The sequence below is a fragment of the Vicia villosa genome, unplaced genomic scaffold, assembly GCF_029867415.1.
Source record: "Vicia villosa cultivar HV-30 ecotype Madison, WI unplaced genomic scaffold, Vvil1.0 ctg.001263F_1_1, whole genome shotgun sequence".
Classification (NCBI taxonomy): Eukaryota; Viridiplantae; Streptophyta; class Magnoliopsida; order Fabales; family Fabaceae; genus Vicia; species Vicia villosa.
Genome location: NW_026705553.1, coordinates 66,943 through 90,902, shown reverse-complemented (window position 1 = coordinate 90,902; position 23,960 = coordinate 66,943). Strand labels below are relative to the sequence as shown.

General features: G+C 34.5%; 1 protein-coding gene and 1 long non-coding RNA gene across 5 annotated transcripts; both read left to right on the top strand.

Annotated features, from left to right (window-relative positions):
• Positions 1–12,521: 12,521 nt before the first annotated feature.
• LOC131634257 (uncharacterized) lies at positions 12,522–15,072 on the top strand. Of its 4 annotated transcripts, none has more exons than XR_009293513.1 (6): positions 12,522–12,781; positions 12,875–13,411; positions 13,645–13,725; positions 13,871–13,938; positions 14,569–14,640; positions 14,751–15,072. It is a non-coding gene; the product is annotated as an uncharacterized LOC131634257 (long non-coding RNA). The 4 variants fall into 4 exon arrangements; XR_009293514.1 differs by having other exon boundaries at positions 12,522–13,095; positions 13,161–13,411; XR_009293515.1 differs by having other exon boundaries at positions 12,523–12,781; positions 12,975–13,411.
• A 1,714-nt stretch (positions 15,073–16,786) lies between these two features.
• LOC131634248 (pectate lyase-like) lies at positions 16,787–18,577 on the top strand. Its single transcript, XM_058904896.1, has 2 exons — positions 16,787–17,172; positions 17,329–18,577. The coding sequence occupies exons 1-2, from the start codon at positions 16,949–16,951 to the stop codon at positions 18,467–18,469; spliced, it is 1,365 nt and encodes a 454-aa protein (XP_058760879.1). The 5' UTR covers positions 16,787–16,948; the 3' UTR covers positions 18,470–18,577.
• Positions 18,578–23,960: the final 5,383 nt, after the last annotated feature.

The following is a 23,960-nucleotide window of genomic DNA, read 5'->3' as shown; positions in this document are numbered from 1 at the left end:
TTGTTAAGGATCTTTTTTTTTTCATGTTCCCTAACTTTTGCTTGGATAAATTCTTTTGAATTCTGATTTTCATGTCCAGCGGGATGCCCTAATTTTTGCCTAAGTCACTTGTTTTCAAGTTGTTGACTTAGCAGACTCTCTTTTCTCTCTCTTTTTTTTTAAATTCATTCTTTTCTTTTTCGAACAAGTCGTATGATCTTGAGACGTCTTCGATTTGTTTGGAAGATTGTGACTACCTCATTTCTTAGTTGACGAGGGATAGCCGTTGTGGTATCGTCATATTTTGACCTCCTAGTGCGAGAGATGACCATTGTGGTTTTGATTTTCCTCAACCTTTGAAGGATAACCATTGTTGTATCCTTAGATGCGAGCTCCTAATGAATTTTGAATGCTCATTCAGGTTAACTGAACACTACCCTGCCCCTAGGTTAAATGTGAGGGTTTTTCGTATAGAAAATAAACTCCTACTTCAAGGCTCAAAGGGGTTTGCAAGGGATTAACTTCCTTATTCCTCCAGTGTTTAGGGATTTGAAATAATGCATGTAAATCATCAACATGGTTTTACTCGAAAGCATGCCAATTGAGGTTATGAGTATTATGTGTTTGTCATTCTCCCTTCGGAGTTATCATGCTTTATCACCGAGAGTTTGGTATCACAAGAAAAAAAAGTATAAGAGCGAATGGATATTTTTTCAAGACAAACATATCCAATGCATTATTATTATGGTTAAAAAATAAACAAGTATTACATATGAACAGTGTTGAATCAAAACAAGAAAGATTACACATGAAAATGCATGACAGTGTGGTGATTGCCAATGTCGAGGAGATTCTCTCTGTTAGGACTTATTGCTTCAGAATATCCATTAAGTTAGAGGAGGGCTTCGAATTTGGACTTCAGGTATGAATGTGATAATAGCCTTTTGCATTAATCGGGTCTTAAACCTTGTCTGTGAATGGCTGACAATCATCAATCGAATGGTTAAGTGCCCTAGAGTGGAAAACTAACCAGGCGTTAGTATCTGAACCTGTTATGCAATGATATGTATGTAAATGCATATGCAATGTTTTCAAGGGTCTTTATGGAATCTAGTTTGCAACATTAGAATTTGAACTTGGTTGCAGCTTTGTCTGAAGAACTCTGACTTTCATCTTTGAACGTCCTTCTATAAGAATCAAGCTCACCATATCAAGTTGGTCATAGCCTCTGATTCAGGATACTTTACTTTGCGTTTGAAGGCGTGTGGCTAGGGGAAAATAAATCCTCTTTCCTCTTGATAGGAATTTATCTCTCGATAATCCTTCCATAATAGCACCTGGAAATTGTGCGCCATAAATCTCTAAGATCCTTGAACAAGGTTAGTTAACATACTATGTTATGATGCTATGATGGTATGCTGATGCATTAAGTAAAAGCATAAGGTGATGAGGACGAGTAAGTCCTACAAATAGCTAAAACAAATCTTGCAAGGAAATCAAGAGGTTAGATGATGAATACAAACAAGTCACACTAAGTACAAGGTGATGAGGATGAGTAAGTCATACAAAAAGCTCAAACAAATCTTTCAAGGAGATCAAGCGGTTAGATAATGAATACAAACAAGTCACACAAGTAGCCTTAGGTTTAAAGGCTCGTATCAGGTCAATAGGTATGTATCCTCCCCCTTGAAGTTTAGTTGGCTCAACCTGTCTTAGAATAGTAATTGGGTTCTAGGGAGCTCATATCACAGAACTTTCTCGAAGGCATTATTTTAGTTCGGAAATTGCATCGCCAACCAAAAACATCCTGAAAGTCTGATCTCAATGAGTGTAGCTTCGAGTATCAACCAACTTCAGTCTAAAACAAAGCCAGCCATCTCGCTACTTTCTAATGGCTAAAGATGAGTTAACTAGGGTTCTAAAGGCCAGTTAGTGCTAATGACACCATGCAGTAGACTAATGTTATCCTCGATTCGGGCCTCAAGGAACATCAGTACACACCAAAGCGTCGCACTAACCATGGCCACCATATCAAACATACCGGTATACGCCGTATAGTCTCCTTGGTCTGATGGTAAAGTAATTCGTTGTTGATCGAAGGTGTTGCTCTAACTAATGTGTTAAGTTTTTTGATGATGATCTGATGAAAGCTTGATGTAAGTTTGGATGGATTTTTCTTTTTCATAAATAACTCTTGTATTAAAAGAGAGTACTAGGGGTAATCAACCCTTAGAAGAGAGAGCAGGATAACCTGAATCCCAACTGTCATACCCCAAAATTTGCCCATCATATTTCAAATAATTTGGTTCAAGCAATGAGGAATAAGCTTACTTACCTATCTCCTAAGCAACAACCTTCCAACTAGGGTTCTGCTCTTCTCCAGGTAAAATCAGTTTCTGATGCCCAGGTGGACTTCATGGCCTCTCATATGCCTCAAAGGATCCTCGGGCCAATTTTCAAGCTCTGATTCCCAAGTTTGCTCAGTCAATTTCTCAAATGGTCTACAGTCGACCAATTTGACCTAAAAGTCAACTATGGTCAAACTACAGTCAAAACCCCTGATTTTTTGTCAACATCAACATTTTTGAGTCATATTCATCATTTTATCAAGGTTTGATCATGATTCATCAAGGAAAGCTCAGAAATCATCGAAAGTTTGAGTTTCTAAATTAGGGTTTTGAACCATAAGTCAACTGAACTTTGACTGATCATATCTCTCTCATACTTTATCATAAATTTCTCAACCAAAGCTCATTCTCAAGGAAATTTGATTCTCTACAAATTTGATGTTGGGCCCAAGACCAAGAAATGCACCATTTGAGAGATATGAGCCAAAATATTACAGGTCATTCTAGAAGCTCGCAAAAAGCTGTTTTTTTGTCAGGAGCCATATCATCAAGATAAAATCTCTAAATGTCAAAAAGGTTCCAAAGTGGCTTGTAGAGGAAATCTTGAGCTTTCCAAAAAGACCTAGAACACCTTCATAGGATGGAAATTGAGAGAGTTATGATTAACAGAAGTTTGGCGAAATTTGGAAAATGCATGAAACCCTAAGTGAGCAAATTCAAACTTTTGGACAATGGGCCTATAATATTGAGTTGTCCACGTGACAATGAGCTTATAGGAGGCCCATAGATCATTTTTTATTTATTTAATGGTTTTATTTCTTTTATTTTTGAATTTATCAATTTAAATTCAAATTAAATCAAATAAAATCATAAGATATTATATGATTAATGCTCCAAATATTTGATCAACTCAAAAGCAATCCAAGGGCCATAAACAAAAGAGAAAAACGTGAAAAGGTGCACAAAATAGAATTGGAGCTCAAATTGGAAAGTTTTGCACAAGAATCAAATCTAATTTGTTCTCCATAAAAGCCAATGATTTTTTCCCATGTTAGTTGACCTAATTCATCCCATATATATACTCTACCACTTAGCATCAAGCTCTGACGAATCCTAGCCTCCAAGCAGCCCTCCTTCACTTGCAAAAATACCAAAAAAAGTGTGAATTTCGTGTGCCTTATTGCAGCCTCTTTCAGGATCAAAGGACCATTTAGTCGTCCTCTTGAGGTAGCTTAGAGTGATTTTGGACGCAAGCATGACCCCCATATTGTTTATATGATCACATCTTATTGTCATATTTTCACATATTTATTTGATTTTAGTTTTACACATATCTTCATGCTATAACATAATCTAATGAATTTAATGATCTTTTTGAGTTTATGACATGATTTTGAGAAGGTCTAAACCCTTAAACCAAAGCATCCACGCAAGAATGCAAATTCGCCATTGTTAGGGCATAACGAAACTTCCTCTTCAAATGCGTATTTCCATTCGTTTTTAGGACAAACTAATGCCAAATTTGAATTCAGGAGACAATTTTACATGGATTTGGGCTATGCCTCTTTTTGTTCATGATGTTTTTTTGTAGGTTTTGACTTTCGAAGGAATTTTCGCAAGAAAAATCGCAGCAAATTTCCTAAGGAAATCCGCAGCAAACGCGTGGGAGGAAGATGAACAGGGACGAGACTCTTTGACCGCTGCGTGGCGAGATATTACTGGCTAGTCAACAAATCCGAATTCTCTTTCCACTCATGAGTGGCCACTCGTATCTAGATGGGGCCCATTTTGACTTTTATTTTGAACTTTAACATTTAGTCACTTATTTTATATATATTGTTTGTTGTTGGTGATGTTAACAGCGAACGAAAAATGGCTGAATGGAGGAGCAGATGGACTTAAGGCTTTGGTGCTCAAGGGCAGGGATTCTATCCCTGCCTCTTGCATTTTATTTTGTTAATGTTTTTCAGATTTACCTTTGTTGTAGATCCAGCGCTTGCAGTTCATGCACGCATACGATACACTCTCACTCTCCACCCTCAGATCCCATGGAGTGTAGATCTGAAGAACCCAGCAGGAGGTCCCTACGGTGCTCTTTCAAGAGGCCACCGTACCAGATCCCATCCTGTTTTTCTTATTTATTTCTTTCTTAGTTTTATTTTTGCACTAATCACCTTTTATTTAATTAACCATTAACCTACCAAAAACTTTATTTTATTAACAAAATTAGATTTAGGTTCCACCTTTTCATTTATTTAATTAACTTAAAATAAATTAATTACTTAGATTAATCAGGTTTTTTTACCAGCTTTAAATAATTAGATTAATTATGTTTTTTAACCAAATTTAATTCACTAGATCATTTAGGTTTTTTTAGCCAATTTAATATTTAATTAATTAATTTTTTAATTAGGATTTGAATCATGATTAATTAGTTAATTTAGATTTACGGTTTAATCAAATAGTTTTAGTTTAGACTTTTAGTGTGGATTAATTAATATTAGTCAGGTTCACCCTTAACCCTATTTTTTTTCTAATTTAAATTACTCTCGATTTTCTTCTCATCTCTAAATCCTATGAATGTCGTGTGCTTGTTTTCTTCATAATTATTTAATTATTCATTTAAATTTTAGAAATCGATGTATATGTTGCAAGGACGTTTTGGTAATAGCGTAGGTTTACATTTCCGCATTTACTTTCTGCACATTATAACTGCTATTATTATCTGTTTAGATGTATGGTCTAGGATTGTATGGTAAGATAAAAGTAACCTTTAGATCACTAACTCAAGATGATTAAATATCTGAATCTAACACACCCATTTTACTGTTCACACACTCACCTCTAGGGTTTCCCCTCTTCTGTTGCCTTCGAATAATGGTCAAGTCCCTCGAACATAGGGATGTCTTAGCAAGGTTGCCTCCGATTAATGTCATCATAGTCCCTTCGAGTTGCCTACGATAAAATGATGACCGTCCCTTTGAATGCTAAGACGTCCTTACATGTTGCCTTCTATGACCATTCGATGACCCTTCGACGTCCCTTAACACATCCAATAGATAGGACTACCTACCCACAAATGGTATGGTTAGTCCTATCCCTTAAATGAAAGTAGAAAGTATAGGAAAGACCAAACATAGGGTAAGTAGCCTTTAGTTTGCTTGCTCAAACATAAAAATGCTTTCCACACCCCATTTTTCAACATTGTCTCTTCAGACATTTTCAAACTCAAACTGTTTTTTTAAACACACACACACACACACACTATGCTTTTTCAAGCCTTTCAAACAAAACAAATGAGTTAAGCAAACTAAGAGCTTGTAGATAACTACGGATGAAAAGGGTGCTAACACCTTCCCTTTTCATAACTTACCCCCCGGACTCAATTCTTTTCTTAAAAGGTCTTTCCTGTACTTCTATACCTTTCCTAATAATTGGACAAAATAAAAGTCGGTGGCGACTCTTGCTCACCGCAACATTTGCTTGCGAAATAAATAAAAGTCAGTTCTCCCATCGAGTTACACCAACATAATGCTAAATCAAATGCACAAAGACGGGTTTTTAACAGCTTAACCGTGCATTTTACTCCTCCCTTTTCTGTGTTCATGAGCCGTGTTTATATATTAATGGATGGTGAAATTTTAGTGAGATTTTCAGAGGGAAATTTGTTGAGATAGAGGGGCAAAATTAGTTAGATTTTGGAGGGAGTTTTTGTTGATCCGAGTGAATGAATTTGGTTGAAAATTGGCCATTGATAATTTTTTAATGGAAGTGGGATTGTATTTGATGAAATTCTGTTATGAGTTTTGTAAATGTTGAAATTTTGTAATGAATTTTGAATGGAAGAATGTGGAATTGCCGAGATGCTAAAAACGTGTGAACTCATGGCACATGGTCCCACATAAATAATTCTCATAGCTTGAAATATTAAAAAATATGGCTTGAAAGCTTAGAAGTGGCTTAATGGCTTGTACTTGGAAAAAACTCTGGCTTAGGTGGCTTGGATCACAAATACTTAATGAGCCCTGATATTCTTGAATCAAATGGACCTCCCTTTATATTAATTGCACCTATTAAAAAAAGCAAAAAAACAATAACCAAATAATATGATAAAAGAATAAAAATTATTAGTTTTGATTTAAAATTCAACTTAATCTAAATTAAATTAAAAATTAAAATTAAAAATCTAAAAAAGATTAGTAAAATAAACAGAAAATACTATTTAATCGTAAAATCAAACAAAATGCGCATATGGAAATGTATATATATTTTTTGAATGAATGCTAGCATAAATGGACAAATAATAATGTGTATATATTTATTTTTTATTTTTTTTAGATAAAGATGAAAATGATGAATTAACTGAAAATGTGCAAAAATGTACGACTTTTTCTATGCATCTGATGAAAATAATAAGGGAAAAATGAGGTATTACAATAAGCACTCCTCACACTCGTTGTACTCAACAGGAACCGTTTTGATTGTTTTGCATGTATGGGTGTTGTTTAGGTTTACTTGTAATTATTTCTCTATTAATGGATTTAATTAAGGCAGAAAAATAAGTTTTTAATTAATGTGCGCACCTCAGTTTTGAAACCTCGTGTCTACGTATGTCGATAATGCAATGAAGAAATCAGAGCTCCATAGTTCGTGGGGTAGAAAATAAGTATTTGTTTGTGGTTTTTAGTGGACGATGTTAACGTTCGCGTTCTAGCAGTTAGACATTGCCGCTTACGCTTGGAGACTTATGAGTTGCCTGTATTGTGGTAGAACAGAAATAAAATGTATTTTTTGAAAAGATTTTTCATGCCCTAAGGCGGAAAAAGAAGGTTTGATGAGTTGTGATTGATTTTAATGTCGGAGACAAGCATCTAATCACAAGCCAAAGTTCGGCCTACAATTAGAGTACTCAAAAAGCAGAAGGGATATGGAATCTACAACGTCTTCATTTTAATCCTCAAAAGGTTTTTATTTAAGAAATTCGTGTGGTGAGTTTAATAAATGGTTCTTGGAGGGAGATGAGTATATAACCACAAACCAAGTATGGTAGGCAATCAGCACACTTAGGAAGCTGAAAGGACAAGTGCGCCCAGACCTCTCCTATCATCCCATGAGGACCGAATTAAACTCGTTTATTATTATGTATTTTGAATGGATGACAAGTGTTGGTCCACAAGCTTAGAACAGTGGGAAGCCCAAGTACTTGCGAGATTATGTGGACAAGTACGTACACATCATTCCTTTTTCATCCAATTTATTATGAAAGTGAGTTTGAAAAGGCAACTTGATGGTGGATCAAGTGTTTTTATTTTGATTTGTTTTTTTGGTTCAATTGTATGGAGTGCAATGGGATGAAGTACTTGACGTTGGACCAAGCACTTGCATGCAGTGCAATGGGATGAAGTACTTGACGTTGGACCAAGCACTTGCATGCAGTGTGTTCAATTAATTTATTTTTGAAAATACTTGACATTGAATCAATTATTTTTTTGTCTTTTGAAAAAAAATTGATTTTATAAGATCGTTTTCGTTTTATCTTATTTACAAACATGTAAAGGAAAGCAATAAAAAAAGTAAAGTTCTACGTTGTTACATGTCCATGGATAGGGGTAGCATTTTACCCACCTAGGGGGATGAATTACACTTTCATGAGAATGGGGGACATTTTACACATAACGGAGGGGGGGGGGGATGAATCCATAAAAAATCCATACGAGCCATACACCATACAAAAAATATTCACCAAATTAAGCATACACCGATGCAAAACATAAGCCAAAAATATGGCATAATGTCAAACCAAAATTTATGCACATGTAGTGAAAAAATACCAAAATGCATGTAAAATATACTAAGGAGAAATAGCACACAAAAAAACCATATAGAATTTAAAAATTATATGAAAGAGAGATCTAAAAATTAAAATGCTAAAATAGTATCCCAAAATTATTCTAGAATAATCCTAAAAAAATATTAAAGAACTATCTAAAAAATTTAAATGGTGTATATCATGTAATATGTGATATTGAAAAGAAAAGAAGATGCATTGGGCTGAAAAAACAAGACTTTAAGCTGGCCTACTGTTTTATCTCAACTTCTTATTAGGTGCAAAATTTTGAAGAAGAAAAGAGGGTGTGAAAAGAAAAATAATAGTGAATGGGAATGGGTATTAAAAATATTAAAGAATAAAAGAAAAATAAAAGAAAAAAATTAAAAGGCCCTGAACCAGACCGGCCGGCCGAACTAACCCGGTCCAATTCTTCCCATTCTATCCAAGCGCTACAACGTAAGAACAAAGAGGAAAAATGGAACGATAAAAAAACAGTGCAATCCCATCCCAAAATCTGAGACACCTGGAGCTGTGGGGTGGTTGTCTGTCGGCTCTGCTTCGGCGGCGACGCCTCCCTTCCCCATGGTGGGCCTCTCTATTCATTGCACACTCTCTTCTTCCTACATTCTCCATTAAAGGTCTTTAAGGTAAAATTGAAAATTAAATTTTTTGGCATAATATTTGTGGAAAATGGAGTTTTTGGTTGGATTCTAATGGGGTTTTTTTCCTAATGTCAATTCTTTGTGTTTTTCCTGATTGGGGATTGATTTGGGATTTGGAATTTCAAGAAAAGAGTTTTTTTTGGGTTTATGTCAAGGTTTGGGGTTTTAGTGTAAAAATTTATTTTTCAAATATGTTATTTAATTTTAAATGCTTGAATCCATGCTAATGTCATGCCTCATTCAATTCTATGCAAAAACTATGAATTGGAATGCTTATGGTGATTTTTCTTTGTTACTTGAATTGAAATTCTGATGGATAAAAATAAGTTCTTATCTAAATAATCTACTTCGTGACAATAGTATAAGTTAGTATGAGGTGTTGATGTGGTTGTGGAGTGGTCGTGTGATGAACTTGAATAATATGTTCAAGATTGAGATAGAAGAGGTGTTTATATAGTGTATGGTAAAATGTGTTCATGAAATTACACATTTATGGATACAAAGGGTTATTTTGTGTTAAGATCAAGTACATTGTAACCTTTCATTCCAATGGTATAACCTAAAAAAATTTTTTTCTAGCACTAGGATCAAGTTTGGTTCTATGTACACTTAGTGTAGAAGAATAGCAAAGTGAACCAAATACTTTGAATGATTCAATCTCAGGAATTTTGTCATGAAAAACCTTATATGGGGACTGTTTGTTCAAAGTAGCAGCTGGGACCCTATTTATGATGAAGGTGGCATAAAGAAGTGTATAGGACCAGTCCTGTTTTGGTATTTTGGCTTGGTAAAGTAATGCTCTTCCAACATTGAGTAAATGTTGGTGTTTTCTCCCTACCCTCCCATTTTTCTGAGGGGTTTCAACATAAGGCTTCAGGTGTCGAATACCTAAGGAGTCATAAAAGGTTTATAGCAAAAATCCAGGGCTATTATCAGTTCTTATGGTTTTAGACGTAATATTGAATTGATTATGGATCATGGCTACAAATTGTTTAACTTTTGTAGAAACTTCAGCTTTGGTTTTTAGTAAAATAATTCATACATAACGAGTATAGTCATCAAAGATTGATAGAAAATATTTATGATGGTGTGTTAAAGAGATGGCCAAGGGCCCCCATATGTCAAGTTGAAGCATTTCAAATTTGGAATTAGTAATGCTAGAACTATGACAAAAATGAAATTTCTTTTGTCTAGCTAAGTGGAAAATATCACATGTAGTTTTATTATCAAAATAAATAGATGCATACAACAAAGTCATATGGCTAAGGTTTCTATTTGACATATGACCTAGTATAAAATACCATAAGGCATTACTAGGTAGAATGGTGTGAATTATGGTAGAAGAAGAGTGTGGTGGTCTTGTGTCATCAACAAGGGTACAAGCATCCATTTGGACTATCTATGAACTGCATTGACCAATAATGAACTATCTTCCTCAGTTGGAGTAACAAATTTTTTATTAATTTCTTCTTGTACAACAAGTGAGTAGAATTTGTGAATTAGTGGTAGAGATTCCTTGAATAGAACTTGAGTTCTCACAACAAAAAGTTGATCATTAAAACTAGTTAAAAATTGCATGACTTGATCTTCATGTTGATAGGCGCATATTTTTCATGGCTAAGCATCTGCATTGATGGACACGTGAGCACACAGAAAAAGGACGATGCTCATTGAGTTCTCCCCATAATTCTTTTAACTCGATGAAGTAAATCCATAACAGGTTTTGTTGCTTGTTTCAAACTATTGATAGAAGATCGAAGTGTGAATATACGAATGCGGTCAACTTTTGAGAATCATTCTTTCAGGTCAGTCCATACATCAATGGCACAGACATGAAAGATAATGGTGGATACAATTTGTTCAGATACAAAATTCAAAAGCCAAGAATGAATTAAGTAATTGCACCTTTCTCATTGATTACGATTAGGATCATCATGAGATGGAATATCAACTATTCCAACAACAAATTGGAGTTTGATCTTCGCACCTAAAGCTTGTTGCATTTATTTGCTCCATGCCTGGTAGTTAGATCCATTCAGTTTTGAAGAAATGCATATGAGCTATATATATATTATCTAAAGTTATTGTGGTGTATTACATATCTATATATATAATTATAGTATATGAGCTATATATACTTATTATCTAGAATTTAACTTTATAAATATTTTATGGAATTAGATGGATCATTAAGATGATAAAATGATTCATCCGATCATTGATCATATTATTATTGTATCCAATTTATCAATATTTTATTTACATTTTAATATATCTTAAAATATTTGAAATATTAAATATTTTGTGTTTGATTATCTATGTTGTTTATGAATTGACAAATTATTTTTTTGTGTGAATATCACGTTCTCATTATTCGATCCAATTTATCGTTTCTGTTATCAATAATTCTTCTTCTTCTTTCCTTTTCACATGCTATCATTTTTTATTCACGTTGTTTTTTTATGAAGATTCATCGAAAAAGAGAGAATGAAGCTAGAGTATTTGAGCTGATACCATATTGTGAATCACCATATTTGGTGTAATTTTAACTAACTTCATTGAAAAATTGTGAAGAATACAAGCTATTACTTATAAATTAAGAAATGTCTATATTAACTATACAACATTAGTATGTATTTGATTCTGAACTCCAACTAACTACCAGCTGTCATATAACTAACTACTAATTGTTATAATAGAAAATAAATAGCTATTGTATGTTGCAGTTGGCATCTCCATATTGCTTAGAAGAAATTGAGTCTTGTAACACTTATCAACAATTGTTAATTGATCCATATTTATGAATTATTAGAGTACACATATCTTTTTTTGGTAAGATATCTACACTAACAATATCTATATCCACATTGGTTTTGTAAGATTTAGAAACCGCTAGGTCTTTATTAATCTAAGGCCTAAGTGAGTCTTGTTAAATGTTGCCTCCAGTGGTGATTTTGTTTTAACTTTTTTTAGAATGTATTTAGCAATATTTTTGTCCAATATCTTTACGAGTAAATTTTTCTACCCTATTATTTAATAAGATTTCTAAAACAAATGGAGTTTAGGATATTCTACATCAACATTAAATACATATGTTTTTCTTTCTAAAAAAATAAAGTGGATAAAAAATTCAAAATGTCAAAATCCATAATATTCTAGTTAAATATCCAAGGTTTTTTTTTTTTTTTTTTTCAAATTCTTAGGTATCCTGTTGTTTTGATTGGGTACTGGTACCCAATTGAACTGGACTAATTACAAATTGCCATTTGTCTTATTTAATTGATATTTTATTTAATAATTATTTTTTAAAAAATTAAATAATTTTTTTTATATAAATACAGATATAATTTTGGCCGACAAACCAATTTTGCAGAGTGTTTTAATCACTTTTGAATTCAGCTTCAAGTGAAGCATCTGGGGGCTTCGACTCTCACTCCTCATTGACTTGTTTCGCTACCGTAGCAAAGTATGCGACGACTCAACGGAGATGGATTCGTCACACTACAAAAAAATTAGATAGTTAGAGGGGGTTAATGTGCGGGTGTTTTTAAAAACCCCAGCAAATTAGTCTTCCAAGAACGCTCCACTCTATTTGCAGGAGCTATTGAAAACTCCCCCAAATAAATTTGTCAAAATCGCCTCATTTTCTTTATAAAAAATAATAAAAATTTATTATTTATGTTTTTTTTGGTCTCCCTCTTAAAAAAGCTGGCACGCACATATCTCTCCTTTTTTTTTTCTAGTTTCTCTCTCTCAGTCTCTTTCCCTCTCTCGATCCACCCTCAAATCCGATGCCACCGTTGCGTGTCGGTTCTCCTTCTTTGCAACTCGGTGCGCCACCGGTGTGTATTGTTGCTCCACTGTTGTAGCTTGTTGGGATTCTTCTTATAGCAACACAGATCTATGATATGTTTGTTCCTTCAAGCCATGCCAATCGGGATTTTCTTTGTCCCACGATTTAGGTTAGATTTGAATTCCATTCTTACTCATATATCTTTTCTTTGAAATTCTTTTATTTGAATTCGGTTTGGTGTTTAACAATGCCAAAACCCTAGGTTTCTTAATTTCCCTCATGAAGATGGCGGTTCCTCCGTCTCTTTATCTTCCCTTTTCTCAAAGTTGCAGAAACCTTAGGATGAACAACTTCCTTTGCAGATCTGAAACAAACATGTAAGAGGTTTCTCGGGTTATTATGGAGTGTTTCTTGAAGCTTTATTATCAATCTGAGAGTCCGTATACTTGGGATTCTGCTTTGACTCGGTTACTATGAAGAGAGGTAGTTATACGAATTATTTCTAGCTATTCATAAAATAATATTTTGCTGGCTATTTTGATTTTTAGGATGAATAACAAAACCTATTGGATGCTTGAGGGAAGAGTGTTAGTCCAGAAATTCAGTGACACTTGTTCACAACGGGTGCTAGTAAGTCGAATCATATTTGTGTGAAGAAGTGATTTTGAGTTGACCATTGGATGCACGAATCTCCTCGTTCAGTGATTTTACAGTTGGATAGTGTTGAAACTTGGATGCACGAATCATCCTATTTGTATTAAAGGGTTTATATTGGTCAAGCAATGTAGTCATCAAAATAGTGAGTTTTATATTGGAAAATTTAATTAATGATATCTTAGTATTCTAAACTAACATATATTTTGTGATAGATAATTATTGTAATTGAGACTTTTATAGTGAAAGTGAGATAGTATACTGTTTTTTGAAACTTTAATTTCTAGGTTTTAATAGTGTTTAGTTTGATTTCTATTCTCTAAGTTTGATCACATTGTTTATCTTTTGCTAAATAACCTTTTTAACTATTAAATGTAGCAACAAGATATTCAATGAACGAGGAGATTCAAAGCCATAAGTTATTCCAATTTACAAGAATTTGTGGAGCTTCCTAAACCTGTAAGGGAATGTGATGTCACCCGATTTCTGAATGATAAATGAAATGTTAACTTCACAAGGACAAACAATAGACTTAACAATATCAATTTTAATAGATTATTGGCATTAAGTTGTTTACATTCTTTGTCCAATCAAACTGTTGCAGGATAAGTCATTTGAGTATTTACAAATTGAAGGAAGGAGAGCATCATTCACTATTATCCTCACAACATGGTAATTACAATTGAATTAAAATCAATACATTCATGTGTCTGTGAAACCAAGCTTCAATTTGTGAGAGACAATATTGATATTCTTTTTGTGTTATTTTTTCTATTTTGGTTTTTTAGATGTTTATAAGTGTGTCATAGTGGTACTTAGCTATGAATAGCTACGATGATAAGCCCTTTCTATTAAAATAACTATATAATTTTCACTTACCGAAGAGTTTTTATAAGCTTATAGTTTTATATCTAAGTTAGTTGAGAAGAGTCCTTTTGCCATTGATAAAAAAAAGAGAACTTTCATACTAATTAGGTAAGAAACTAAGAAGCTAAAGTTAATGAAAACACAAGTCTGAGAAAAGAGTTAACTATTTTAAATATAAGTAGCTTTCTTCTATAGAGTTAATTAGTGCTAAACAAGACAATTAGTCATGTAAGGTCCACTCTACGTCTATCAATACCAATACAAGTTGCTAGAATAATTATTTTGTTAATGGTTTTCCCTTTTAAATGACTAGATATTTGTGTTTTCTGCAAAGTGATACTATATTTGCTTGTAATCTTCCTAAAGTTGATTCTACTGTTATAGCTCTTTATGTATTTGGCATTGTCAACATGAATTTGTCCTTTCCAATGATAGAAATCTACACAAGAGCAAGGTTCTACAAATGCACACTGAGGTTCAGAGAAGACTCAAATGAGCAAACTTGAGGTAACTTAATTTTATTGCATGTTCATATATTTTCTATGCTCTTACTTGAGGTAACTTAATTATATTTTCTATGTTTGGAGAAGACTCAAAAGGTTCAATTATATTTTCAGGTCCTGTGTTATATATATTTTCTACTTGATTGGTATGGCTTTGTATGCCCTTTGCAAATCATTACTCTTGATTTGTTGGTGATTTTTGATGAAGCAACATCTGATAAATTGGAGTATGTTCTTAGAGAAAATAGGGAGGCTTCCATGCTATACTAGGTCTCTTCAATAGTTGATTAGTTAATTAGATGTTGAATTAGAAGTTGGACTGTTTTTATCTTTTATTTTATTTTAGTGTACTTGGCTAGTTTTGTCAAAGGTGTGAAATATCTGTGTAAGAAAATTTAGTATTTTATATTTTTTACCAATTTATAATTAATATAAATATCCTGTCTATTTATAAATTAATAAATTTAAAACTTGAATGCTGTGATTTTTTTTTTTGCATATCTTAAATATTTTGCGGGGGTTTTGAACCTCCATAAAGCAGCCTCCCCAGTTTATTCACCAAGATACCAGCGGTCGCTCTAAACCCCCGCAAATAAATTGTGGGAATCGTATAAGCGGCCGTTTTTAAAACTCCCGCAAAACATTTCGCGGAGGTCAAAAACCCCCGCTATCCAGGCGCGTTTTTTGTAGTGTCAGCAGTGCATAGGAACGCGTCTTGGATGTACGGGGAGGAATGACTCGCGGTGACTGTGTGATGAGGTTTTCGTGCCGGATCTGGAAGTGGCAGATTTTTGGTCGGAGTGTGAAGTCTTCGCCTGCGGTGGTGCTTTCATCGGAGATTTGCCGGTTTCATATGAGTTATGAACGGCGGGGCTGGATTGTGTTTCCTGTGGCAAGTAATTTTCTGATGATGTGTTTGTTTGATTTCGAATCGGCTCTTAATTCTGGAAATTTTCTCTCCCTCTTTTCTTTTGTTTTTATTATTTAGTGATGATGTGAGTTCTGGTTTTGTGATGCATTTGTGAAGTTTATGCCAATGGCGAAATTATAGTGAGGAAATTTCATGGTTTATGGATGGTCATTTGGTTTTGGACAGATAGTGTTTGCACATGAGTGAAGTTAGATTTATTGAATTTGTAAAAGTGGAGATGAAGAAGAAAGCCAATTACATGAAGAAGAAAGAGATATTGGGTTTCTGTGAAGAAAATAAACAAAAATGAAAAAGTGCAGTTGTTGGTATATCTTTTAATTTGTTTAATTGAATGGTCTGATAATTATTAATATAATGATTTTTTATAAATAAAATTAATATTAACAATTTAAATTAAAACTGTATAAGTGGACCTATCAAAATTTGACATGTCAGAGAGAGTATTGGTATCCAATAAAATTAGATGGGTACAGAAGTGTTCACCTTTTTTTTTACTATCGGTGGCTACATATAATGCTAGAGGAACGCCCATTTGAATTGGTGTGAGAGACAAATATTTAAGTACGTTGCTAAAATTATTTAATTTGTCATGCAAAGAGGAACCAACATAAATATCATCAACATAATAAACGCGGACAAATTAAAACTCTTTGTCGTTATTTTTGAAGTGCCCGTTTTAGTCCATTCAAAATTTTGGATAAACTTTTTTTAAATAAGTTGTATTAATAATGAGAATTAAAAGGTTCTCAAACCTGATTAAAAAAAACGAGTTAGTCAACTCGATAAAAAGATATTGGTAATCAAATGCGCCTACGATGGATAGTACAAAGGATTTTTACATTTGGATAAACTTGAACTGTTATTATTTCCAGTATCAATAGGACACAGTATGTTGATATGTGTGAAGTGAACTGTTATGCAAGTAACCAAGACAAAACACTTTTCCTCTTTTTATTTTTAGATTTAAGATGCTAACAAAAATTATCCATTTTTTCATGGCTATCATAATGAAATAGCAAATTGTAATTACAAGTATTTCCTATAAATAGTATGCAATAAATAGTATGCAAGTGAATGAAAGAAAATCCATTACAAATCATGACCTCAAAAACGGTCATTTTCAAAGATAAGTAACCCGTTTTCGTAGCCTCATGTTTTTCTAACATACCCTTAAAATAACTTTTGGATTTGGTGTATAAAATACCCATGCAACATTGAAATTATTGTTGGGGTCATATACATTTATTCATCGCATTTGAACTCTCCCCAATAACAAAGTTCTTTCTTACTTATCTGGTTGACCCATCGGGGTTAACTTCAATTGATGAGTTAACCCTTTTTCGGTCAACAGAAATAAGAAAGAACTAATAAAATAAATAAAATGGGGAGGTCACTAGACATTTTTCTTTTTATTCTTTGTTTAGCAATCATCACTCCTACCTTGAATGCCAATATATTAGAGAGCAGTGAGTATTGGAAAGAACAACGACCTGAGTTTGATTCATATTGGCAGGAAAGGGCTAAAATTGCAAAACAAGATAATCATGCAGCTTATTTTCCTGATCCTTATGCAGTCTCTGGAAATTTTACAGCATCTATCTCCGAGTGAGTATTTTTCTAATTATACTCTACCATATCATTTCATAATCGTATCAAATTCCATTCAATTTTATATGATAGAAAAAATCACTCTTTTTATAATTCATACAATGAATTCTATGTAGAAAAAAAATAAATGTGATTGATATTTTTGACAAACAGAATCATAGCTGGAAAGAGCACAAGAAGGAACTTAAAGGGAGGAAAAGGAGGAAAATGTTTGGCCACAAACCCCATTGACAGGTGCTGGAGGTGTGACCCAAATTGGGCTAACAATCGCCAGAAGCTAGCCGACTGTGTCCAAGGCTTCGGCAGAAATACCCGTGGAGGTAAAGGTGGTCCAATCTACGTTGTCACCGATCCCTCCGACACCGAATTGTTGAACCCAAGACCCGGCACTCTTCGTCACGCGGTCACCCGTAACGGTTCCCTTTGGATCACATTCGCTCGGAGCATGATGATCACACTCCAACAAGAGCTTATCATGACAAGCGACAAGACCATTGATGGTAGAGGAGTTGATGTTTACATTGCCAATGGAGCCGGAATTACTATCCAATTTATTAAGAATGTTATCATCCATGAAATCAAGATTTACAACATTCAAGTCCGTGAAGGCGGCATGATTATAGATTCTGAGAGCCATTATGGTATCAGGACTAGGAGTGATGGTGATGGTATTTCCATCTTTGGTTCTAGTAATATTTGGATTGATCATGTTTCGATGAGAAATTGTACTGATGGTTTGATCGACGCGATCATGGGTTCGACTGCTATTACCATCTCGAACGGCCATTTCACCGACCACAACGAGGTGATGCTTTTCGGTGCTAGTGACTCGTACACCGACGACAAAATCATGCAAATCACATTGGCATTCAACCACTTTGGAAAGAGATTAGTCCAAAGAATGCCAAGAGCAAGATTCGGTTTTGTCCATTGTGTTAACAATGACTACACTCATTGGGAAATGTATGCCATTGGTGGTAGCAGTAACCCTACCCTTATTAGTGAAGGTAACAGATTCATTGGCCCTGAAAACAAATTTGTAGGCAAGGACCAAATCAATGCTAAAGAGGTAACAAAGAGAGAATACACAGAAGAAAAAATATGGACAAGTTGGCAATGGAGATCGATCAACGACGAGTTTTTGAACGGAGCATACTTTGTAAACTCCGGACCGGAGCTAAAGAACAGACCGTTTTCAAGGAAAGACATGATCACAGCTAAACCAGGAAGTTATGTTGGAAGACTTACAAGGTATTCTGGAATCCTAGGATGTCGTGTTGGTCAACCTTGTTAGTTTAGTCATTCTATTACTCAAAAAATCTCATTTCAATGAAACATATGATGAGTAAAAAAAACAATTGTTCAATTTTACCGCCAATGAAATTTTTTCATTTCATTGTCATTTTTCCTTTAATTTCCTTTGTCTTCGTTTTAACTACATAGCATTGCAGAAATAACAACACAAATCAAGTATAATATTAGAAATACAAAAAAATTAAAAAAAAAGATTTTAAATTACCTGTCAGTAGAGCTATGCGGAGAACAGTGGCATAGACAACGGGGCAGAGGGGTGGTTTTGGTGTTAAGGAGGGAGATAATCAAAATTCAAGAGTAAACTATCATATTAAATTCTAATTGACAAAATACGTCAAATTCTCATATTGAATTACTTCAGTCATCAAGTCACATAAATTACACTATGGCATATGAAATTTTTTGAAGGATATTTTTTCATTAAGTAATCTAAATTAAATTGCATTTTGCATAAAATTTTAATATTTTTGAGATTTATTTCTCAAGATTTTCATTTATTCTTTCTCAAAAAATTTCTATCGAGTTATATTCTTCAAGAGTGGGATAAGTTTTTTTATAAGCAAGTTTGATTAATATAGAGTATATACAACAAAATTATATTAAAGAAATTTCAAAGGACATTTACACCGATCTTAAAAGTAATGTTTTAAAACCCGGTTCGGACTTGGTAAAGTTATTGGGTCACTGGATCAGTGGGTCATTGGTCAGACTGTATGATTTTTAATAATATAAAAATATAATTTTATTTTTCTTTGATAACATAATTTTTTTCAAAACTTTTGTTAATTATTGTTAGAATAAGTAGCCTTTTGTGTTTAGCTTACTACTTTAGGAAACTTTCCCTTAACTAATTCAGTTACATGGCAGTTAGGGTTTTCCTTTTGGTAGTTAGTTAGTTAGGCTGTTATTGTTTGGTTGTTATGAGTTGTATATATAGTTGTATCATAGCAACTGTTTATGTTAAGCTGAATAATAAAGATCACAGCTTCATTCTCTCTTCTATGCATTCTTCATCTTCTTCCTCTAGAAGTTCTTCACCCTATCAATGGAGTTTTCTATATTCTAACATGGTATCAACGCCTTTCTGATCCAGCCTATTCTTTCTTCTTCTCCTTTTTGTTTCGATGGCACCACCACGCAACAATCCTCCCACTGATCCCCAACTCGATCCTACTAGCCCTTACTACGTTCATCCGAGTGATGGACCAAGCTCTGTCAAAGTTACATCTCTTCTGAACGGTTCCAATTATCACTCTTGGGCACGTTCTATGCGTCGTGCTCTTGGCGCCAAGATGAAGCTTGAATTCATTGATGGATCAATCGCGATTCCGGATGATACATCTGATCCTTCCATGCGAGCTTGGAGTAGGTGTAACATGTTGATTCTTTCTTGGATCATCAATTCAGTTTCAGATTCCATTGCGCAGTCGATCGTGTACATGGAGAATTCTATGGATGTACGAAACGATTTGAAAGAACGCTTCTCGCAAGGTGATCTTGTTCGTATTTCTGAATTACACCAAGAAATGTATGCTTTGAAACAAGATTCCAAATCTGTCACTGATTTTTTCTCTGAATTAAAGGTTTTATGGGAGTAACTAGAGATTTATATGCCTATTCTGCAATGTGTATGTAGAGTTCGATGTTCATGCAATGCCATGCGAATTGCAAGATGCAATCAAAATCTTCTATATGTCATTAGATTCCTCACAGGATTGAATGAAAATTTTGCTGTGGTAAAGTCTCAGATCTTGCTTATGGATCCCTTACCAGCTGTGAACAAAATATTTTCTATGATGTTGCAACATGAGAGACAAAATCACCTCATTCCATCTGAAGACTCACAAGCATTGATAAATGGTGTGAATTTCAAGAAAGCAAATCACAAATTTGGTAATTCTGGCTATAACTCTAACTCTGCAAGATCCAAAGTCAGCACTCACTGTGGAAGCAATGGCCATACTGTAGAAGTTTGCTATCACAAACATGGTTTTCCACCACATTTTGGCAAAGGAACAACTGCTAACAATCTCACCACTAATGACACTGAAGAAGATGAGCATGCTTCAGTTCAACAACATGATGAGAAACATGGATCTGCCACTATCACTCAAGCACAGTTTGACAAACTTGTCAATCTTCTTTAACAATCTACCATCACCCAGGCCTCAACTCCTGCTCAATCCAACCAAATCACATCATCTTCATTAACAGGTCATACATCTGTTAATGCTCAAGGTAGTAGTCATTCTTCCATTTATAAATGTTCTACTCTTAATTCATGGATCATATACTCGGGTGCAAGTGATCACATTTGCTCCAGTCGTTCTTGGTTTCATCATATATATATTCTATCACCCCAATTAATGTGAAATTTCCAAATGGTCAATTTGCTATGGCTAAATTTTTTGGCACGGTTAAGTTTTCATCTGAATTCAGTATTTCAGAGGTTTTGTATATACCAGAATTCTCTGTGAATCTCATTTCAGTTCCAAAATTTGTCAAACTTTTCAATACAATGTCACTTTTAACTCTTCTGGTTGTTTCATTCAGGATCCTCAATCACTGAAGACGATTGGTTCAGCTGAGAAGCTTGAAGGATTATATTACTTAGTGCTCAAGGACAACAATCCAACCATTCCCAAAACCAACCATGTCTCTGCCCATACCATACCCAATGGTGCTTTATGGCATTTTAGATTAGGTCATTTGTCCTTTTCTAGATTACAAGCTTTACAAACTAGTTTCCCTTTCATTGTTGCTGATTCTAAAGCTATTTTTGATGTATGTCATTACTCTAAACATAAGAAATTACCTTTCAATAATAGTTCTAATACAGCATCTTCCCCTTTTGAGTTAATTCATTTTGATGTTTGGGGGCCTTTAGCCATTAAATCATATAGTGGTCATTCTTACTTCTTGACTGCTGTTGATGATTTCAGCAGATTCACTTGGATAATTCTAATAAATCCAAGTCCGAAACCACACCTAATGTTCTTAACTTTATCAAAATGGTTGAAACCCAACATAACACATGTGTCAAGTGTATTAGAACTGATAATGGCCCAGAATTTATTATGCCAACCTACTATGCATCAAAAGGCATATTACATCAAACTAGCTGTGTTGAAACACCTCAACAAAATGGTAGGGTTGAGAGAAAACACCAAAACATTTTGAACATAGCTAGAGCCCTTCTTTTTCAAGCCAACTTATCTAAAAATTTTTGGTCATTTGCTGTTCAACATGCAGTTTTTATTATGAATTGTGTACCTAGCATTGTATGGAACAACAAGTCTCCATTTCAGTGTTTACATAATTCTGACCCTGAATTGCATATCCTTAAAATATTTGGCCCCCTTGCATATGCCTCAACTATTCAGGCACATAGATCTAAGCTTGATCATCGTGGCAAAAAAGGCATTTTCTTAGGTTACAAGCAAGGAGTGAAAGGCACTATTTTACTTGATATTAATAATAATGAAGTTTTCATCTCTAGGAATGTTATACACCATGACCATATTTTTCCTTTCAAACCAAACTGGCAGTATCACACTAGTGATAACATGACCTATGAACCTCTCCACACAGAAGATGAACTGCCTCTTCCCTCATATAATTGTCCTGATTCATTACAGGAAATCCACACTGACCCTCACACTATTACCACCACACATGAACTCGAACCTACATCCACAACTGAACCTACACCCTCCTCTCCAGTTGTTTCACCTAACCATGCCAGACCTATAAGAACTAGACAACCACCACCTCACCTTGATGATTATGTGTGCAATTCTTCAAAGAGTTATGAGGAGGCTTGCAAACATGTGAATTGGCAAAGGGCTATGCAGTCTGAATTAAAAGCTTTGATCACAAATGGTACATGGGTGATGATGGATCTACCACCCTCTACTAAGCCTATAGGTAGTAGATAGGTGTATAAGATTAAACACAGGTCTGATGGTTCCGTAGAGAGGTACAAGGCACGATTAGTTGCCAAAGGGTATAGCCAAGTTGAAGGACTGGATTTTTTTGATACTTTTTCACCAGTGGCCAAGCTTTCCACAGTCAGAACACTTCTTGCTATAGCATCCATCAACAAATGGAATTTACATCAACTTGATGTAAATAATGCGTTTTTTCATGGTGACTTAGATGAAGATGTGTATATGCATGTACCACAAGGTGTTTCTTGTTCTAAACCAAACCAGGTATGCAAACTTTTGAAGAGTTTATATGGTTTGAGGCAGGCAAGTAGAATGTGGTATGAGAAGTTAACATCTCTCTTATTAAAGCTTGGCTATACTCAGTCTAATGTTGATTACTCCATGTTCATTCTGAAAAAGAATGACCATATCATAGTTTTACTTGTATACGTGGATGATATTATACTTGCCGGTACATCCTTAACAGAATTTGATCGCATCAAATACATTCTGAATGAACACTTCAAAATAAAGGACTTGGGAATTCTCAAGTACTTCCTTGGACTTGAAGTTGCTCATTCTAAGGAGGGCATCACCATTTCACAAAGAAAGTATTGTCTGGATTTGCTTAATGACTCGGGTCTGCTCGCATCCAGACTAGCTTCAACACCATTGAATCCTTCATTAAAACTTCATGAAGACACAAGTGAACCCTTGAAGGATATCACTGAATACAGAAGAATGGTTGGCAGATTGATCTATTTGAACAATACCAGACTTGACATCACACTTGCAACACAGTAACTAAGCAAGTTCCTTCATAAGCCTACTCAAGTCCACTATCAAGCAGCATGCATAGTTATAAGGTACCTAAAGACAAATCCTGGCTATGGATTATTCTTTCCAAGATCATCCAGGCTTTAAATTATGGGTTACACGGATGCAGATTAGGCAGGATGTTTGGATACTAGGAAGTCTACTTCAGGCTACTGCTTTTTTCTAAGATCATCCCTTATCTCATGGAAAGCCAAGAAGCAGCAGACTATCTCTCGAAGTTCATCGGAAGCTGAATATCGCGCTTTAGGAACAGCTACATGTGAGCTAATATGGTTGTTATACGTCTTGAGGGATTTGCATGTCTCATGCTCTAAACCTCCGGTTCTATATTGTGATAGCCAAAGCGCCATACACATAACGTCTAATCCCGTGTTTCACGAACAAATAAAACATTTGGAAATAGACTGCCATCTGGTTCGTGAGAAAGTTCAGCAAGGCTTGTTCAGATTATTGCCTATCTCTTCACAAGAGCAATTGGCAGATTTTCTGACCAAACCCCTTCAGCCGGCTAAATTCAATGATTTTGTTTCCAAGCTTGGCATGATCAACATATATCATGCATCAACTTGAGGGAGGCTGTTAGAATACGTAGCCTTTTGTGTTTAGCTTACTACTTTAGGAAACTTTCCCTTAACTAATTCAATTACATGGCAGTTAGGGTTTTCCTTTTGGTAGTTAGTTAGTTAGGTTGTTATTGCTTGGTTG

Coding starts and splice junctions, on each gene's coding strand:
- LOC131634248 (XM_058904896.1), top strand. CDS start 16,949: ATGGGGAGGTCACTAGACATTTTTCTTTTTATTCTTTGTTTAGCAATC. Junction 17,173..17,328: donor TTTACAGCATCTATCTCCGA/GTGAGTATTTTT, acceptor TTTGACAAACAG/AATCATAGCTGGAAAGAGCA.